This window comes from Ailuropoda melanoleuca, chromosome 18, assembly GCF_002007445.2.
Source record: "Ailuropoda melanoleuca isolate Jingjing chromosome 18, ASM200744v2, whole genome shotgun sequence".
Lineage (NCBI taxonomy): Eukaryota > Metazoa > Chordata > Mammalia > Carnivora > Ursidae > Ailuropoda > Ailuropoda melanoleuca.
In genome coordinates this window covers 32,631,656-32,653,790 of record NC_048235.1, presented here as the reverse complement: position 1 = coordinate 32,653,790, position 22,135 = coordinate 32,631,656, and the positions used below count along the sequence as shown (strand labels likewise).

The 22,135-nt window shown below is 32.4% G+C and overlaps 1 protein-coding gene across 1 annotated transcript in view; it reads right to left on the bottom strand.

The window, feature by feature from the left end:
• LOC105237318 (disintegrin and metalloproteinase domain-containing protein 18-like) overlaps nucleotides 1–22,135 on the bottom strand; it is a 164,637-nt gene that overhangs the window by 5,483 nt on the left and 137,019 nt on the right. The window contains exons 17-18 of the mRNA XM_034647776.1: nucleotides 21,874–21,988; nucleotides 8,697–8,856 (exon numbers count right to left, since the gene is read on the bottom strand). Coding sequence (XP_034503667.1) covers nucleotides 8,697–8,856; nucleotides 21,874–21,988 — 275 coding nt within the window. The remainder of the gene's footprint in view (nucleotides 1–8,696; nucleotides 8,857–21,873; nucleotides 21,989–22,135) is intronic.

The following is a 22,135-nucleotide window of genomic DNA, read 5'->3' as shown; positions in this document are numbered from 1 at the left end:
GATAGAAATATAGTCACTTAGCTTTCTTTGGGTTGGTGTTAGCATGGTACATCTTTTACTTTTAGCCCATTTGTTTCTTTAGATTGAAAGCTCATTTCTTGTTGACAGCACATATTTCTCTTGATTTTAATCCAATCTTACATTTTCTGCTTTTTTTAATTGAAGTATTTAGACTACTTAAATTTATTGACTCAATATGGTTGGGTTTCAGTTTAACACCTTGCTATATATTATTATTGTCATTTTCTTTATCTTCTTTTCTAGATTCTTGGGAATCATTTAATGGGCTTGTGGGGGGCAAAAGTTGATTTTACTCAATTTTTTGAAATAATTATAAATCTATAGGAATTTTTAAAAAATTTTACTGGGAGATTTCACGTGCATACCCTTCACTTGGTTTTTGCTCATGGTAAAATCTTGCATAATTATATTACACTGTGAACACCAGGAAATCAACACTGTATAATCCACAGAGTTAATTTAGATTTCATCATTGTTTACATGCACTGACTTATGTTTATATGCGTATAAATGTATTCTCTTACTACATGTAGAGATTAGTGTGTCCAACACCAAAATCAACATACAGAATTGTTCCACAACCACAAAAACAAAAACAAACAAAAAAACCATACAACCCCTACAGAGTACACCTATTTGCCTTACTCCCAATTCTTAATCCTTGGAAACTACTAATTAGTCTCTATTTCTATAATTGTAATGCAAGTACTGTATATAAACGACATCATATAGTAGCTCTTGAGCTTTGTTTTTTCTCTCATGTAATTCCTTTGAGATCCACCAAAACTGTGTCATATATTAATAATTTCTTGCTACTCCTGAGTAGTACCCATGGTATGAATGTTCCATAGTTTGTTAAATTAGTCATCCATCAAAAGATTTTTTGGATAATTTTTAGTTTTTAGCTATTATAAATAACATTGCTATGGATGTTCATATAGTTTTTTACATAAATATAAAAGTTGTCTCTAGGATAAATAACCAAAATGAAATTGTTGGGTTGTGTAATAAGGCTGACAAATTGTATGTCATAGTAGCTATACTGTTTTGTATTTCCCACAGCAATGTATGAGTGATCTAATATTCTGCATCTTCATCAGTACTTACTATTATTACTATTTTTTATCTTAGACAATCTGTTGGGAAAAGTGTGATATCTCATTGTGGTTTTAATTTTCATTACTCCAATGACTAATTATATTAAGTGTAACAATGTGCTTGCTTGCCATCTGTATATACTCTTCAGTCAAGTCTTGGTTCATGTCTTTGAGCTTTGTTAACCAATTTTTTTTAACTGTTGATTTTGAACTTTTAAAATATGTTATAGATAGAAAATCTTTGTTGGATATATGGTTTGCAAATACATTCTACTAGACTGAAACTTGTCTTTTTACCTTCTTAACAAAGTATTTTTCAGATCAGACATCTTTAATTTTGACCACATACAAATTTTCCTTATGGATCATGATTTGTTGTTTGGTTTTTTTTTAAGATTTTATTTATTCATTTAAGAGAGATAGAATGAGTGAGAGAGAGGGAGAGAAAGAGCACGAGAGGGGGGAGGGGCAGAGAGAAAGGGAGAAGCAGACTCCCCATGGAGCAGGGAGCCCAATGTGGGGCAGAGGCAAACAAGAGGAAGTAAACTTTCTTGACATTGATTTTGGTGATGATTTAAAACAAATCCTTAACAAACTCATCCAAAAAATAAAACACTTCCAAACTCATTTAATGAGGCCAGCATTTCCCTGATACCCAAACCAGATAAGGATGCCACAATAGAAGAAAATTATAGGTCACTATCCCTGATGAACATAGATGCAAAAAATTCTCAACAAAACATTAGCGTACTGAATTCAACAATACATTAAAAGGATCATATACCATGATCAAGTGGTATTTATTTCAGGGATGCAAAACTGGTTCAATTGCAAACCAGCCAATATGATACATCCCATTAACAAAATGAATAATAAATATTATATCACCATTTTACTGAATGCAGAAATAGATGACAAAAGTCAACATCAATTTATGACAAAAACTCTCAACAAAACAGGTATAGAGGGAAAATACCTCAACACAATAAAAGCCAAATATGATAAGCCCACAGCTAACACCATGCTGAACAGTGAAAAAGCTGAATTCTACCCTCTAAGATCAGAAACAAGACAAGGACTCCCACTCTCATCACTGTTATTCAACATTGTATTAAAGTCTTAGTCAGAGCAATTAATCAAGAAAAAGATATAAAATGTATCTAATTGGAAAGCGTGAAGTAAAGCTGTTACTATTTGCAGATGACATATTAAATATAGTAAACCCTAACAACTCCACCAAAAACTGTTAGAACTAATAAATTAAGTAAGTTGCAGGATGAAAAATCAATGTACAAAAATTTTCTGCATTTTTTACATTAATAATAATGACCTATCAGAAAGAAAAGCAATGCTACTTAAATTACATCAAAAACAATCAAATAGCTAGAAAATAAATTCAGCTGTGGAAGTAAAAGGCTTGTACAGTGGAAACTATAAAACATTGATGAAAGAAATTGAAGACAAAAAATGGAAAGATAATCAATGATCATGGATTGGAAAATTTAATGTTATTAAAATTTTTATACAACCCCAAATGATCCACAGATTTAATGTAATCCCTATCAAAATTCCAATGGCATTTTTCATAGAAATATATCAAAGTATTGTACAATATGCACAGAACAAAGAAGACCCCAAATAGCCAAAACGACCAGAAGAAAGAAGAAGAAAACTGAAAGCATTATGGTCTCTGATTTCAAAATATATTACAAAGCTGTAGTAATTAAAACATTGTAGTACTGGCATAAAAACAAACACATTGATCATTGAAAAAGAATAGAAGCCCCACAAATAAGCCCATGCATACATGGTCAATTAATTTATGACAAAGGAATATTCAATGGGGAAAAGAAAGTCTCTTCCATAAATGTTGGGAAAATTGGTCAGCCACATGCAAAAGAATGAAATTGGACCACCATCTTACACAATACACTAAAATTAACTCAAATGTATTAAAGACTTTAATGTAAGCTAGAAACTGTGAAACTCTTAGAAGAAAACAGAGGCAGTTAACTTTCTTGACATTGGTTTTGGTGATGATTTTTTGAATCTGACACTAAAAGTAAAGGCAATAAAAATAAAAATAAACAACTGGTATTATATCCAACTAAAAATCTTCTAAACAGCTAAGAAAACCATCAACAACTTGAAAAGGCAACCTACCTAATGAGATAAAATATTTTAAATTCATATATCTAATAAGGGGTTAATATTCCAAATATAAAAAGAACTAATATGATTCAAGAATGAAAAAAAGAAACAATATAATTGAAAATGTGCAGAAAATCTGAATAGAATTTTTTTCCAAATATGACATATAGATGGCCAACAGATATATGAAAACATGTTCAACATCATTAATCATAAGGGATACGCAAATCAAAACTACAATGAAACTTTAGAATTGCTATTATCGAAAGGACAACAAATAACAAGTGTTGGCAAGGATGTGGAAAAAGGGAACCATTATACATTGTTAGTGAGAATGTTAATTGGTGCTGCCTTTATGGAAATCAGTATAGCCATTTCTCAAAAAAATAAAAATTTAACTACCATATGATCCAACAATCTTATTTCTGGGTATTTATCTGAAGAAAACAAAAACACTAACTCCAAAGAATATATGCTCCCCATGTTCATTGCAGCATTTTTATAATAGCCAATATATGGAAACAACCTAAGTATTCCTCAATGGATGCATATATAAAAAAATATGATACACACACACACACACACACACACAAAATTCAGCCATAAAAAGGAATGAAACACATATGGACATTGAATTCACTATAGTAAATGAAATAAATCAGGCAGAGAAAGACAACTACTGTATGCTATCACTTGTTTATATGTGGTTGGGGACTGGGCAACACAGGAGAATGTGGTCAAAAGGTTCAAACTTCCAGTTATAAATACATCATGGGGTTGTAATGTACAACATAGTGACTGTAGTTAATAATACTGTATGGCATATTTTAAAGTTCCAGAGAAACTAGATCTTAAAAGTTCTCATCACAAGAAAAAAATTAATTTTGTGTCTGAATGATACATACTAACTAGGCTTACTGTGGTGAACATTTTGCAATATATAGATAGAAAATCATTATGTTGTATAACTAAAACTAACATAATGCTGTATATTAATCATAACTCAATTTTAAAAAGGATAAAAATATTGAAATTATAAAAAATAAACAAATGGAAATCATGGAGTTGAAAGTACAATAACTAAAATGAAAAAGTCAAAAGAAAGACCCAAGAGTTGATTTGAGTTTGTAGATGATTTAGCTAACTTGAACACAGATTCATACTGATAAATATTTAGAAGAAAAAGAGGAAGAATTTTAAAAAATGAGAAGGGCTTCACATAAATGTAGACACCATGAAGTGTGCTGGCATATAACTGGAGGATTCTAAAAAGAATAGAGAGACATGGGAGGAAAAAAGTACGTATTTGAGGATTAATGGCTGATAATTTCCCAAATATAATGAAAGACATTCAACATCAAAGAACTGCAATGAATTCCAAGTAGGATAAACACAGATATTCATACCTTGACACATGATAGTCAAATTTTGAAAGACAGGGACATAAAAATAATCTTCAGAGTAGTAAGAATAAACAACTTATCACCTACAAATAAATTTCATTAAGACTAGAGCTTCTCATCAGAAACAATGGAAACAGGAAGATAATTTGATGGTATATGAAAATATTGAAAGAAAGAAATCTGTCAGCTAAGAATCCTTTACCCAGCAAGACTATGTTTCCATGATGATAGTCAAATAAAGATATCCCTAGATTAAAAAAAAAAAAACCTAAGGAGAGAGATTTTCTCTTCTCAGGAGAATGTGTTACTAGTAGACATCCCTTACAAAAAATAACCAAGCAATTCTTCAGACTGAAGCAAATTACACAAGGTAATAATTCTAATCCATGTAAAGAGGCAAAAAGCATGAGTTAAAGACAGTTTCGTAAGTGACTATAAAAAACAGTATTTTCAAACTTTCAGTTTTTAGTCTGGCATGTCATGAAGCTGTCACTTAATCACTCCAACTAACTACAAGTAAAAAGCAGAACAAACTGAAAATTAACAACTGAGGAAACCTGTTGCTAATAGACCTGCCTTGCAATGAAGAAAAGAATTTCAGGAAAGGAGAGAATGGTCAACACAGTGAAATATTGCTGACAAAACAAGCAGAATGTTAAAAAATGCTGGTCAATTTTGACAACTAAGATTTTTGTTAGCTCCACCAAACACAGTACAGAGACAGTGGGGAGCATAAAAATTAAGAAAGCTTTAACTAGATTTAAGAAGAAGAAAAAAAGAGATTAGATACAAACAAAATCAGAAATGAAATCCAAGAATTTGCTACCATCTTACAGAAATTAAAATAATTTCAAGAAAATATACTATGAACAACACTATGTAACAAAATATTATATTTTGATGAAATAATATTCCTAGAAGAACACAAATTTCCAAAGCTGACTCAAGAAAGAACATAACATATGAATAGATTACAACAAAGACATCAAAATAATAATTAAAACTCTTCCTATAAAGAGACCCCAGAACTGGATATTGTTACTGGTGATATCTTACATCTTAATTTGTTGGAGGAGATACAAGCATTCACGTTGATGTTTTAAAAATTGCTCATACTATGTTGTGTGCTCCTTGTATGTTTTTAATAGTTCACACACATATTCAATGTATCAATGCAAGTCAACAATTACCCCTTTATGTGATGAAAAATCATTTAATAGTTTTTGAACTTATTCCTGTTTTACACGTTCCAAGATAAACATACATAATACTTAAAGCTATCAATTCTAATTACTTCATAAATTTAATATGAATCCAGAGATAACATTCATGTATAAAAAAAAAAAATTAGTAGGGGTGTCTGGGTGGCTCAGTTGGTTAAGCATCTGCCTTCAGCTCAGGTCATGATCACAGAGTCCCTGGATTGAGCCCTATGTCAGGCTCCTCACCCCCCCTCATGCTCTCTCTCTTGTTCTCTCTCTCTCTCTCTCAAATAAATAAATAAATAAATAAAATCTTTAAAAAAAAAGCATTAGTAAACTATACGTGTATGTTTGTGTATATAACTTCTATAAAAGATAAAATATAAACAAACAGGGAGAAAGAGCTCAAATGATATGAAAAGTATTTTCTGTATAAAGAAAAACAGTATGGCCCAGAAGAAAATAAAGATTTGCAGCCTCACTAGTAATTAAAATATATATATAAGAAACACAGTGTTAGACCCATTTAGCATTTCCTATCTGACATACAGTAAAATTGAACCTCTTCTTGTTATGAAATCTTGGTCTTAGATTTGGGTTTGAATTGACCTCCCCACACAGTTTACCTGTCATTCCTCATTCCCAGTTGTTTGAAGTTCCCAGAAATACTAAGGCTACTTCTACTATCCTTCCTTAACTTTGCCAGCCTTGCTGGAGCTTTCCTCATTTTTTGATAACCACTATGCTGACTTATAGTTTTTATCAGGGTTTAACTTAATATAACTTTTTTTAGTATTTTCTTTATTCATTTCAATGACTATTTTTATGAAGAACAGAATGACAAGTGATCCAGATTACCATACTTTGTAAGAAGATCCAATATTTTATCTATTAATTTTGCATAAGTTCACTCAAATCAAAGACTGAATGTGTCATGGAAAGCAAGGACTGAAAGGGCATTCTTGCAGAGGCCATCCAAAACATAACAAAAAGATGGATAAAAAGTTACTTGGAAAACTAATGAAGAAACAACGGAAAACCAGGTAATTCAACTCTCTTACATTCATGATTTACTCAAGGTTGATGTGACTGTATTCCAGAGTCAAGATTTTCCTACCTGTAGCATAAGATATCAAGAAATTGATTACAGCAATTCTGGAAATAGGACTCTCAAAGGCACTAACCCTAGGTTGCCTTCCTAAAGGAATACCTGATGATTCCAGGACAGATGACTCTATGCTAGATATTCCAAAGTTAGTTGAACTTCAATGTCCTTTATAAAATTAATTAAGAAGGTAATACATGACAGAAATGAATATATATCTATAAGATGAAATACTTTCATTTCCAACTGGTTAAAATACTGTTTTCAATGGTTCCAAGTGTATATTTATAGAATACAGAAGATAAAAGACCTAAAGATATATATCCCAGGACTGCCAAAGCTGTTTATAAAGGGATACTTATTGAGTCTGAAACATTAGAAATTTTTGGATTGTGGAGATGCATTGAGCATGCACATTACTCAGATCTCCTCAGTATCATTACCTGTGAGGCCTTTCTTTGAATTCTTTTTTTTTTCTCTGCAGAGAATCATGATAGGCCAATTAAGCCACTTTCTCTTTCAGTGAGTATGATCCATCACTTCCTTAAACAATATACATGTAAGTTGTGTACAAATAAAAATTTCTTCATAAAATAGACCAGTAATATAGCCTTCAAAGAAAACATTACTTTGAAGCTAAAATCATCATTTGTGATGTTACATTTAAGGACTTACATGAGGGTTTTGTGCTTTCAATGAGTTAACTGTTTGGTAGAAGAATGACAAATGTAAGAATAGCATGTAGTTTTTATTTGTATTTCCCTGATGCTGAGTGATGTTGAGCAAGATGTGATTATATATAATATATTATAAAATTTATATTCTATATTAATATATTTTATTAATATTAATATACTAATATATTAATATAATATATTAATACACTAATATGTATTATGTGTATATTATATAATATTAATATAATTAATATATAATATATATTATATATATCACTCTCTCAAATGAAATCTTGCTATTTGTAATGACATGTACGGGACTAGAGAGTATTATGCTAAGAGAAATTAGAGAAAGACAAATACCATATGATTTCAATCATATGTGGAATTTAAGAAACAAAACAGATGAACATGGGGAAAGGAAGGAAAAATAAAATACAACAAAAACAGGGAGGAAGACAAACCATAAGAGACTCTGAACTATAGGAACATACTGAGGGGTGCTGAAGGGGAGGAGAGTGGGGGAATGTGGTAACTAGGTGATGGGCATTAAGGAGGGCACTTGATGGAATAAACACTGGGTGTTACATGTAACTGATGAATCACTAAACTCTACCTCTGAAACTAATAATACACTATATGTTAATTAAATTGAATTTAAATAAAAATTGAAAAAATAGCTTGTAGAAATTTATAAGAAACTAATTTCAAATAATTCTGAAGAGACTTTTTTCATAGTATTTGAAACTACTAAGGAGAAACATTTTGAGGTTCAAGGAATTAATGAAAGTTTTAACATCTAAACACTGTAAATATTGATGAGGAAAACAATTCCAGAACAGCCAAAGTTTTGACTTGTTGCAATATGCTGACAACAATCTATTGGAACACAAAATTATAAAAATGTCATTTACACTAGGTTAAAAATAGTGCATACTTAGGAATGAATATCACTAAGTGTTATAGAACTACGAATTCATTTCACTGGTCAATGAGCAGTACAATCTAAGATCATAAATTATTTGCATAGTAATATTTACCCTTCATATTCTGCATTCTCTCTGTTGCATGATTTTCTCATTTCATTTCGTTTCATGATCATAATGGCAAATATTATGATAAAGGGCAGAACAATGTAGAAACTCAGAATAAGCCAGTTGTTCTGCTGTGCATTGTAGTCTTCTTTGATAAAAATTATATCTAGAAATGAAACATCGAAATCAGTGGATATTTACTTCACTAAATATAACATATTTCTGTTATATATAATATAATAATTATAATATATAGTATATATAATTTTATATTTATATCATATTTTATAAACATATTTCTTTCACTTTATTCTTTTTATAAATAATATTTATATAAATAATTGAAATTTTAATACATTGCCAACTGTTACAGGGGGAAATATGCACTTTTGTCACAATTCTCATTTGTCTCTATGCATATTTGTTTCATTATTATGGTAACTGTATAAATGTTTTGAGTACTGCTTACTATATTCAGCATATTTATGACATCAATGTTTTTAAAAAGTAACACATTAATAGGATTTAAGTTAAAAATTTAGAAAGGAAAATTTTGTGAAAACCCCTTTCCCCCACCCTTGCTAAGTCACAGTTTCTCTTCTTGAAGGAAATCATCTTTAAATGACCCATGTTTTATGCATCTAAATAAAATCTGTATCTATACCTATTCTTGTATCTATGTCTATCTACTTATATATAATGTGTGTATGTGTGTTTTTTTTCCATCTCATTGACATTGTAAAACATATTACAGCTTTCTTTCTTTTTTAATGGTTTTTCGAAGTTTTTTAAAAATTTTAATTCTAGTATAGCTAGAATACAGTGGTGTATTCTTTTCAGGTTTACAATTGAGTGATTCAACAATTGCATTTGTTACTCAGTGCTCACCAAGATAAGTATACTTTTAATTCCCTTTACCTGTTTAATTCATTCCTCTGTCCACCTCTATGGGTACTAGGGTTTTCTTTTTTCCCTAGATTTATAATGTGAATATATTTTTTAAATTTATTTTTAAATTTAATCTAATTTACTTAATTATTTACTTTAACTTAATTAATTTCAATTCCAGTATAGTTAATGTACAGTGTAGATGAATGGACAAAGAATGTATGCCCCTGAAACTAATATTACACTGCACGTTAACTAACTGGAATTCAAAGAAAAAACTTGAAAAAGAAAAAAAAGAAAAGAGAGATGTGGCATATTCATATATATATATTTGCATGGACTATTATTCAGCCATAAACAGAATGAAGTCTTGCCATTTGCAATTATATGGATGGAACTAGAGAGTATAATGCTTAATGAAACACAGAGAAAGACAAACATCTTATGTTATTTCTTATACTTAAAAATTAAAGTGTTATATATTCAGAAATAATGTAACATAGTAGCAATGAATAATATATAAATATATTAGCAATGAATTAGCAAAAACTATTCTATTCTCAAAACAGATCCTGCCAGAATCCAAGAGAATCCTCAGGACAACTTTAACCATCATTTCTTTCCAAAGTTTACAAGTATCTTGATTTCTTCTATTATTATTATTCATTTAGTGAATTTTTGCTGAAGTGCAACAAGTAAACAGAAATGGATGTATGCCATAATTATATGGCTTAAAGAATTTTCTAAATTAAACACATTCGTGTAACCAACACTAAATTCAGGAAGCATAATATTACCACTACCTCAGAATTCCCAACCTAATTTCTTCCAGTTGTTATCCTTCCCAAAGATAATTACTACTTTGGCCTCTAAAAGCATGAATCATTTTTTTTACAGATTTTAAATTTTATGTAAGTAGAATTATTTATATATACTTTTTTGTCGATTTTTTTTTACTCATTTACTCATTTTTTTACTCGTACCTAATTTGGGAATTCACGCACATCGTTGTTTATAGTTGTAAAATGTTCATTCACATCACTGTATGCTTTATCTTTGTATAGAAATAAAAGCCATTGATGCATTCTATCCGTTATGGGTATTCAGGTAATTTGCAATTATGAGTATAATGAATAGTGCTGCTATGAATATTCTACTACATGTCTTTTAGTCAACATATGTACACATACTTCTCAGCAGATATATGTCCTTGGAATAGCAGTGGTTTTTCATAGCATATGCCTATTTTAAACATTAGTAAATTTTCCAATGATTTTCCTAAATGGCTATAACAAATATATTCCCATTAGCAGTGGATGGGAGTCTTGGATATTTCATATATATGGTATTTCTTTTTCTTATTATAGTTATTCTTTATATACAATAAAATGCAAATATTTTAACTGTACATATGGATAAGATTTGATAAATACATACCCCAATTAGGCAAACATTTTAAAGACTATTTTGTTTGACATCTGTGGCTTTTCTCCATTTAGTGTAAAATTCTATAATTTTTTATTTGGTAGGTAAATAAAATGGGTTTAACTAGTGCCTGAGGTTTGGCAGCAAAATAGTGTGAATATCCTCATTTATTTAAATTTTGTTACTTTAACATCTTAGAGATATTTCTGACATATAATAAACACACATATTTAAGATTTATGATTTGATACCTTTTGTTATATGTATACACCCATGAAATCATCACCTCAGTCAAAATAATGAATATATCCATCATCCACATCTTATCATGCTATGACTCCCCCACATAGGCAGTCACTGATCTATCTGTATTCCCTAACTATAAATTAGTTTGCATGTTCTACAATTTAATATAGAGTTAGACAGTATACTTTTTAATCTTGCTTTTTCCACATAGGGTAATGTTGAAATTCATCCACATTGGTACATGTAACTATATAGCCCATTCCTTTTTATTGTTCAATAGTAATCTCTTGTTTGGATATACAATACTTTATCAATCACCTGCTGATTTATATTGGGGTTATTTCTAGATTTCACCTACTACAAATAAAGCTGTTATAAGCTTTTATATATAAAGTTTTGTATTTGCATAAGCTTTCTATTTCTTGGGTAAATAGTGAAATGACTGAATCATATGGTAGGTGAATGCTTACCTTCTTAAAAAATCGTGAAACTGTTCAATATTACATCCCAACAGCACTATATGGGACACTATCTTCACACCATGGTTAGTTCTTTAACCAATTTTTATAGAGATGTAATGGTATCTAATTTTGAGTTTAATTTGCATTTTCCTAATGAAAAATGATGTTGGGCATTTTTACATGTGTTTATTTGTCATATATATATCTTCTTTGATGAAGTTTCAATTCAAATATTTTGTCCATTTTTGTAGGGTTGTTTGCTTTTTATTGTTTCAGGGATTCTTTATGTATCTCTAATGTAATTTTTTGTATATTTTAAATATAAATACTTTATCAGTGCACCTGAGTTTAGCCCCTCCAGCTGTGTGCCTGTATGCCTCTTAGCTAAAGGCCCATCACTGTCTCCACTGAAGTATGCATACCTGGAGATAGAGTGTGAAGCCATGAGAGCAAATACCCAGAGCCGCTACAACTTCCCTTGAGCCTATAGTTGGCACTGGTCCTTGCTACCTACCCTGGCTCTGATCACACGTGTGTCTCCCAACTGATCTCTACCATTACATAGGCACTTGCAGCTGGGCCCTACAGTTAAATGTGTGCACAGCACTTGGTCTAGCCACCAATGCTGCTTAAACTTGCCCCTAACTATTGGTCCTGGAAGTGCCACTTAGGACCTAAACAACCCTTGCAGTGACTATAGATCCCATAGGGCGCTCACAAGGACCATACAAGTCTTGATAAGATAGACCCCAGTGGCCTGAGCCAAAAAGACATTCCCTGGGGGCGTCTGGGTGGCTCAGTCACTAAGCGTCTGCCTTAGGCTCAGGGCGTGGTCCTGGAGTTCTGGGACCGAGCCCCACGTCAGGCTCTTCCACTGGGAGCCTGCTTCTTCCTTTCCTACTCCCCCTGCTTGTGTTCCCTCTCTCGCTGGCTGTCTCTTTCTCTGTCAAACGAATAAATAAAATCTTTAAAAAAAAAAAAAGACATTCCCTGGACCCTGTGCCACTGTGTGCTGCTGCACTTAGAACTCTGCATCACTTGACCCAGAATCACAGCATGATCAAGTGTGCCCCATTCGCAGGTGAAAGTCTTCCCTTTTTAAAATTAGTCCATAAAGTCTGGAAGAGGTGACCACATCTGCAAATGTATAGACACGTATGCAAGGCTACAGGGATCTTGAAGAATCAGGAAATGCCTCTAACAAAGGAATATAGTAAACCTCCAATAACTGTTCCAAAATAAATGGCGATTGAGTAATTGCTCAACAAAGGATTCAAAGTAACTGCTCTACAGATACTCAGAGAGCTACAAGAGAATACAGATAAACAATTTAATGATACCAGGAATAAGTATAAGAACAAGATGAGAAGCTCAACAAAGAGAAGGAAAACAAAAAAGAAAAAATAAAAGCTAGAACTATCATAGCAGAAGTATATAATGACCAGAGTAAAGAATTCAATACAGAGCTTCATCAGCAAACCTGAACAAGCTGAAGAGAAAAAGAGTGATCTAGAAGAAAGATCAGTTGAAATTATTTAATCAGAAGTGCAAAAAGAAAAAAAAAAAAGAAGGAAGAATCAAGAAAGCCTGTGGGAGTTATGGAACGACATGAAAAGATATAATGTACACATTGGATTTCTAGAAGAAGAGGGGGCGAAAGGAATGGAAAGCTTATTTAAAGAAATAATGGCTGAGAAATTCACAAACCTGGGGAGAGATTTGGATACCCAAGTTCATAAAACAAATAGGTCACCTCAAAATTTCAATCCAAAATGTTCTTCTTCAAGACAATTAAAAACAAAACTGTCTAAAACCAAAGAGAGAGAATTTTAAAAGCAAAAGAAAAAATATTTCTCAGACAAGAAAATTCCCATAGGCTATCAATGGGTTTCTCAGCAGATACCTCACAGGCTAGGAGAGAATGCGATGACATTGAAAATACTAAAAGTAAGAAACTGCCAACTAAGAATACTTTAAACAGCAAAGTTGTCCTTGTGAATTGAAGGTGTGATAAAGGTTTTCCCCTAATAAACAAAAGCTGAGGGAATTTATCACCACTAAATTTGCCTTATAAGAAAGCTGAAAGGTTTTCTTCAAGCTGAAACCAAAGTATGCTTACTAGTAACGTATAAACATATGAAAATACACAGCACATTGGCAAAGATAAGTATGTAGTCAGATTCAAAATACCCTAATAATGTGCTAACTATTTAACTCTAGAATAAAGGTTAAAGGACAGAAACTATTAAACATAGTTATAGTTTCATCAATTTTTAATGGATATACAATAAAAACATATAAATTTTGACATCAAAAACATAAAAGGGGGAATAAAAGAATATTGGTTTTGTATATGACCAAGCTTAAACTGTTATCAGAATAATATATATTGTTTTATGATGTTTTTACTTTATGTTTTATGTTTTATAATGTAAACCTCATGAGAACCACAAAGAAAAAATCTACAATAGAAACAAAAAAGTTAAAGAGAAGAAAAGCATCAATATATAAAGGAAGGTATCAAAAAAGGAATAAAAGAAAAATAGAACTGTAAAGCAGACAGAAAACAATAAGATAACATTAGTATTTACCAATAATTACTCTTAGTGCTAATGGATAGGCCAATTCAAACGCATAAAGTGAAGCACCTGGGTTATTTAGCCAGTTAAGTGTCTGACTCTTGATTTTTATTCAGATCATGATCTCAGGGTCCTGAGATCAAATCCCATGTCAGACTCCACACTCAGTGGGGAGTGTTTGAGATTCTCTCCCTCTCCCATTGCCCCTTCCCCTGCTCACACGCATTCTTTCTCTCTTAAATAAATAAATCTTTTAAAATAATAAATAAACAAAAGACATAGAGTGGCTGAATAGATAAAAAATAAGACTCAACTGTATGCTGCCAAAAAAAGACTCACTTCAGCTTCAATGACATACATAGATTCAAAGGAGATGGCAAGAGACATTCCATGCAAGTGGAGATGAAAAGAGAGCAGAAGTAGCTGTACTGAAATCAGACAAAGTAGACTTTAAGCCAAAAACAGTAGCAAGAAACATAGAAGGTTATTATATAATCGTAGGAGATCAATTAATTAAGAAGATATGGCAATTATAAATATTTATGCATGCACCCAACATCAGAACACATGAATATATTAAGCAAATAGCAACAGGTATGAAGGGAGAAGTAGAAAACAATACAATAATAGTAGAGGATGACAATACTCTTCTTTCAGCAATGAATAGATCATTCAGATAATCAACAAGGAAACTGACCTGAATCATACTGTAGACTAAATGGACCTAACAGACACATACAGAAACTCCATCCAAAAGCGACAGAATACATATTCTTTTCTAGTGCACATATTCTCCTGGGTAAGTAGATCACATGATAGGTCACAAAACATGTCTTAGCAAGTTTAAGAAGAATAAAATCATCCTTATCCATTTGTCTTCTTAAAAAAAATTATTTAAATTCTAGTTAGTTAACATACAGTGTGATATTGGTTTCATTTGTATAATATAGTGATTCAGCACTTCCACACAATACCCAATGCTCATCTTAGCAAGTACACTCCTTAATCCCCATCACCTATCTTACCCATCCCCCCACAAACCTCCTCTCTGGTGACCATCAGTTGTTCTCCATAGTTAAGAGTCTCTTTCTTGGTTTGCCTCCTCCTCTCTTCCCCAAGACCTGTTACTTGTTTGTTTTGTTTCTTAAATTCCACATTTGAGTGAAATCATATGGATTTGTATTTCTCTGACTGACTTATTTCACTTAGCATAATACTCTGTAGCTCCATCTGTGTCATTGCAAATGGCAAGAATTCATTCCTTTTTATGGCTGAATAATATTCCATTATATGCATATGCCACATTTGTCTATAGACGGACACTTACATGGCTTCCATTATCTTGGCTATTGTAAATAATGCTGAAATAAACATACAGGTGCATACATCTTTTTGAACTATTGTTTTCATTTTCTTTGGGTAAATACCCAGTAGGGGAATTATTGGATCCTATGGTAGTCCTATTTTTAAATTTTTGAAGAATGTCCATACTGTTTCCCACAGTGGCTATCCCAATTTACATTCCCACAAAAGTCCACAAAAACTCCTTAATCACACCAAGTATCTTTTCCAATCACAATAGTATGAAACCAGAAATTAATAACAGAAGGAAAGATGGAAATAAACTATTTAATTTTATACCTCATAGAACTAGGGAAAAAACTAAGCTCAAAGTTAGTAGAAGGAAGGAAATAACCAATATCAAAGCAGAAGTAAATGAAATAGAGATTAGAAAAACAACAGAAAAAATCAGTGAAGCTAAGACTTAACTTTTAAAAATATTAAAAGACAAACCTTTATACTAACTCAAGAAAAGAGAAAAATCAAACAAAATTATAAATGTAAGGGGAAACATTACAACAGATACCACAGAAATGAAAAGAATCATGAGAGACTACTATGAATAATTATAGCCAAACAAACTGGATAACCTAGATGAAATGGATAAATTCCTATAAACATATAATCTATCAAGACTGAAACATGAAAAACAGAAAATCTGAACAGACCAATAAGAGTATGGAGATGAATCAGTAATCAAAAACTCCCAAAATAGAAAATCCCCAAACCAGGTTGCTTTTGGTGAATGCTAACAAATATATAAAGAAAGATTAACAGGTTGCTTTTGGTGAATGCTAACCAGGTTGCTTTTGGTGAATGCTAACAAATATATAAAGAAAGATTAACAGCAGTGTTTCTCAAACACTTCCAAAAATTGAAGATAAGACACTCTCAAACTCATTCTGCAAGAGCAGCATTACCCTGATACCAAAATCAGAAAAGGATACCACGAGAAAAGAAAATTACAGACAAATATCTGTAATAAACATAGATGCAAAAATTCTTATCAAAATATTACCAAACCAAATTCAACAACACGTTAAAAATATAATTCATCATGAGAAAGTAGGATTTATCTCTGAGATGATTCAACATATATAAATCAATAAATGTGAAACACCACATAAGTTGAATGAAAGATAAAAAGATATGAATCATATGATCACCTCAATAAATGCACAAAAAACAGTGACAAAATATAGCATCTTTCCCTGATAAAAACTCTCAACAAATTTATTATGATACCCCATCATAATAAAGGCCATATACAAATCACAGCTAATATACTCAATGGTAAAATTTTGAAAGATTTTCATCTGAGATGAAAAATAAGACAAGGGTGCCACTCTTGTTCAACATTGTACTGGAATTCCCATTTATAGTAATCAGGCAAGATAAAGATAAAAATAGTACCCAAATCAGTAAGGAAGAATAAAAATTATCTTTGCAGCTAATATGATCCTATATTTAGAAAATACTAAAGACACTACCAAAAAATTGTATCTACCTAACAAATTCAATGAAGTTGCATGATACCAAATCAACAATCAGAAAACAATTCTGTTTCTTACATGTACAACAAAACATCTGAGGGAAGAAAAAAACAATAAAAGAAAAACAAAAAGAATTCCATTTACAATAACATCAAAAAAATTAAAATATTTAGGAATAATTTCAACCAAAGAGGTGAAAGATCTATACATTGGAAATGACAAAACTTTAATGAAAGAAATTGAAGAAGACACAAACAAATGGAAATGTATCCCATGTTCATGGATTGAAAGAATTAATATTGTTAAAATGTCCATACTACTCAAAGTCATCCATATGTTCAATGAAATCCCTATCAAAGTTCCACAGAAATAGAAATAAAGAATTCTAAAGTTTGTACGGAATCACAGAAGACCTTGAAGAGCCAAAGTGATCCAGAAAAAAGAAGACCAAAAGCTGGAGGCATCACATTTTCTGATTTCAAACTATACCACAAAGCTATAGTAATCAAAACCTTTATAGTACTGCCATAAAAATAGACATGTAGACCAATGGAACAGAATCGAGAGCCCGGAAATAAACGCCTGCATATATGGTCAAGTAATATTTGACAAGAGACCCAAGAATAGTCAATGGGGAAAAGATAGTCTCCTCAACGTATCACGGAAGGGAAAACTGGATAACCACATGAAAATAAATGCAATTTTAAAAAATTATATATATATACACACACACATATTATATATAATATATATATATATAAATTTTGCTACTCTGCCTGTAGTATCTGTTGTAATGTCTCCTCTTTCATTTCTGATTTTGATTTCCTTCTCTTTTCTTGAGTTAGTATATTTAAAGATTTGTCTCTTTAAATATTTTTTAAAAATACATTTAAAAAAATGTAGCCTCTACATTTGTGGGAAACTTGAAGATGTCCTTCAGGCCTAACCTCCAGGCTAACTAAATAGACGTCTTCATAGGAAGACGTGTTGTGTTTCATTATACTGTTTGTGCACTATCCCAGTGATGGTGGTCTGCCAAAAACTCTTTCTGATTGTTTAGTCCTATGGAGTTCTGGAATGCCAGCCCTCTTGGCCACCAGGCTAGGAGATCAAGTGGTGCCTCCTATGTGGATTGTGTGTATCCATTCACTTTAGCAAGGCAGCTGGAGAGTGTATGGAGTGGATCACACTTACCAGCTTCAGAAAAGCACCAGGAAAATGTCTTGAATACACAAGCCCATGGACTTCAACAGTGCAGCAGGAGAATGCCTCATTTGTGTATGTGCTGGCTTTAGTCTGGGAATTGGAGAATGCTGATCATGATCACACTCTTTAGCCCCAGCCAGGAACTGGGAGAATGTCACAATTGCCTAATCTTGCAGATTTATGCTAGGGAATGGAGGATTCTCAACTGTTAGTATTTGCCTATCACATCCAGAGAGTGGAGAACACTGCAACCACCCATACTTTCAGGACTCAGAAGGTGCCATGACTGCCAATCTTGTCCATCCCAGCAAGATGGCAGGAGGGTGCTGCATCTGAACTCACCAGCCTGTATTAGTAGGCTAAGTGGAGAATCCAATACTGGCATCTACTAATGCTTCTGTTTCTGGTGAATGTTTCAACTATTCCCTTGAGGCAATGTCCCCAGAAAGCCAAGAAAATTCTAACATAATCTAAGTGCTTTGCAAACTGAACTGGTTTGTTTTTGTTTGTTTCTTTCTTTGTTTGTTTGTTTTTTACCAGGTCCTGCAGTGAGACCACACATGAGCCCTCCAAGAGGAAAATCTCCATTTCCTGTAGCACTTTGGGACTCCCAGATGTTACTCCCACTGGTTTTTTCTAAGCCAAATCTTTTGGGAACTCATCTCTGGTGCAGATCCCAGGGGCTACATGGGGCATTAACACCTCCCACCTGTGGGACAAGTGCCTGTCTAATGAGATCCCTCTCTATCGGGTAACTTTGCACCAGGGTTTGCGTGTGTGTGTGTGTGTGTGTGTGTGTGTGTGTGTGTGTTTTAACAAGACCATGTTTAGGCCTCTTACCCTACTCAGTGTGGTCCTTTTATTCTTTGTTGTGGAGAGTCTTTTATTTAGTTTTCAGATCTTTTTTGAGAGGAAATGGTCCATCTGTAATTGTAGATTTGCTGTGTCCATGGGGGGAGGTGAGTTGAGTTCTGGGTATTCATGGAAAGCCTGAGCAATTGCTTTTAAAAATTGAATTTTTTCTTCAAAAATATTTAGTTAAGTTATTATTATTTTACATTTATATTTATATTCAGCTATTATATTTGTCTAATGTCTTTTTTCCTCTATTTAGACTTCATTTCATTGATTGGTGGGAATTAATACCTTGTACAATTTTAATTCTTTTTTTTTTCTAAAAATTTTGTTTGTTTTCCTAGTGTTTACTCTGGAATTACAATACAGGCATTCCTCAAAAGATATTACAGTTTCAGTTCCATACCACCCAATAGAGCAAATATCACAATAAAACAAGTTAACTTAATCTTCCAGTTTCCCAGTGTGTATAAAAGTTATGTTTGCAGTATATTGTGATCTATTAAGTGTGCATGATCATAACAAAAACATTGTAAATACCTTAATGTAAAAACCATATAATTGCTAAAAAATGTTAAGTATCATCCGAGCAAGCCATAGTATTTTCATGGGTGTAGAGTTTTACCTCAATGTTGATGGCTGCCAACTGATCAGGGTAGTGGTTGCTGAAGGCTGGGATGGCTGTGGCATTTTGTTAAAATAAGACAATGAAATTCGTGGCATTGATTGACTCTTCCTTTCATGAATGATTTCTTTGTAGCAGGTGATGCTCTTTGATAGGATTTTATCCTATAGTAAACCTCCTTTTAAAAGGAAACCCTGCTTTATGAACCAAGTTTATATAATATTCTAAATCCCTTGCTGTCATTTCAACAATTTTCACAGTACCTTCACCAGGAGTAGATTCTATCTCAAGAAACCATTTTCTTTGCTCATCCATAAGCAGCAACTCCTCACCTGTTGGTTTTATCATGAGATTGCAGTGATTTAGTCACATCTTCAGGTACCAGTTCTAATCTAATTTTCTTGCTATTTAACCATGTCTGCAGTAACTTCCTCCACCAGTCTTGAGTCAGTCAAAATCATCCATAAGGGTTGGAATCAACTTGTTCCAAACTCCTGTTAATGTTGATATTTTGACCTCTTCCCATGAATCACAAATGCTCTTAATTGCATTTAAAATGGTGAATCCTTTCCAGAAGATTTTCAATTTCCTTTGCCCAGATCTATCAGAGGAATCACTATCTATGGCTGCCATAGATTTATTAAATGGCAGTAATAGGACTTGAAAGTTAAAATTACTCCTTCATCAATGGGCTTTAGAATGAATGTTTTGTTAGCAGGCATGAAAGCAACATTAATCTCATTGTACATCTCCACCAGAGCTCTTGGGGGATGAGGTGCATTGTCAATGAGCAATGATATTTTGAAACGCATCTATTTTTCTCAGCAGCAGGCTTCAACAGTGGGTAAAAAATATTCAGTAAACCATGTTGTATCAAATGTGCTGTCACCCAGACTTTTTGGTTCCATTTATAGAAGACATGCAGAGTAGATTTAGCATAATTCTTAAGGCTTTTTGGATTTTCAGAATGGTAAATGAGCATTGGCTTCAACTCAGTCACCAGCTGCATAAGCCCCTACGGGAGAGATTAGCCTGCCCTTTGAAGCTTTGAAGCCAGGCATTGACTTTTCCTCTCTAGCTATGAAATTCACAGACAGCATTTTCTTCCAATAGAAGACTGTTTTGTCTAGATTGAAAATAGGTTGTTTAGTGTAGTCACATTCATTAGTTATCTTAGCTAGATCTTCTGGCTAACTTACTGCAGTTTCTACATCAGCACTTGCTGCTTCACTTTGCACTTTTATATTATGGAGATGGCTTCTTTCCTTAAACATCATGAACCAACCTGTACTACTTTCAAAAATTTCTTCTTCAGCTTCTTCACCTCTCGGCATTTGTAGATTTGAAGAGAATTAGGGCCTTGCTCTGGATTGGGCTTTGACTTAAAGGAATGTTCTGGCTGGTTTAATATTCTATCCAGACTACTAAAACTTTCTCCATATCAGCAGTAAGGTTATTTTCCTTTTTTATTATTTGTATGTTTATGGATTAGCACTTTTAATTTTCTTCAAAAACTTTGCATTCTCAACTTGGCATTCTCTTGGTGCAAGAGGCCTATCTTTAGGCCTATCTTGGCTTGCAATATGCCTTCTTTACTAAACTTAATCATTTGGATCTTTTGATTTAAAGTCAGAGGCATGAGACTTTTCCTTTCCCTTGTGCACTTAGAGGCCATTGTAGGGTTATTAACTGGCCTAACTTAAATATTGTTGTGTATCAGGGAATGTGCAGGCACAAGAAGAGAGAGAAGAGGGGCAGTTTATTGGTGGAGCAGTCAAAGAACATGTATTATTTATTCATTAAGTTCTCCTCTTATTTCTTGCTTTGACACTCATTAAAACCTGAGGACTGTCTTCTACCTTATTTAACTAAGTTGATGAAAACTAAGTATCTGAGAAAATCTCTTTACAAATACTGTGTAACGCTAATTTAATTAAAGCCACTATCCAAGATAACTCTTTTAATTACTCAGGTGATCAAGAAAGATTTGACTCAGCATTATAGTTCTTTAAGTATTCCATAAAGGAGCATCTATTTTATTTTAAAAGTTTAATTTCTACTCACCAGATTTCTGAACATTTCCATCATCAATACTTCCCCCTGGTGAACCAATCTGGAATTCACAATATGGAGGCCTATAGCCAGGAAAGCAATGACAATTACCCAAATTATTACATATCTGAAACAAACAAACAGAAAAAGCCATATAATTACTATAAATCATGTTAGTTTTATATCTTATGTATGTATTCAAAAGCCATATAATTACTATAAATTATGTAAGTTTTATATCTTATGTATGTATGTATTCAAAAGAATAAAATCA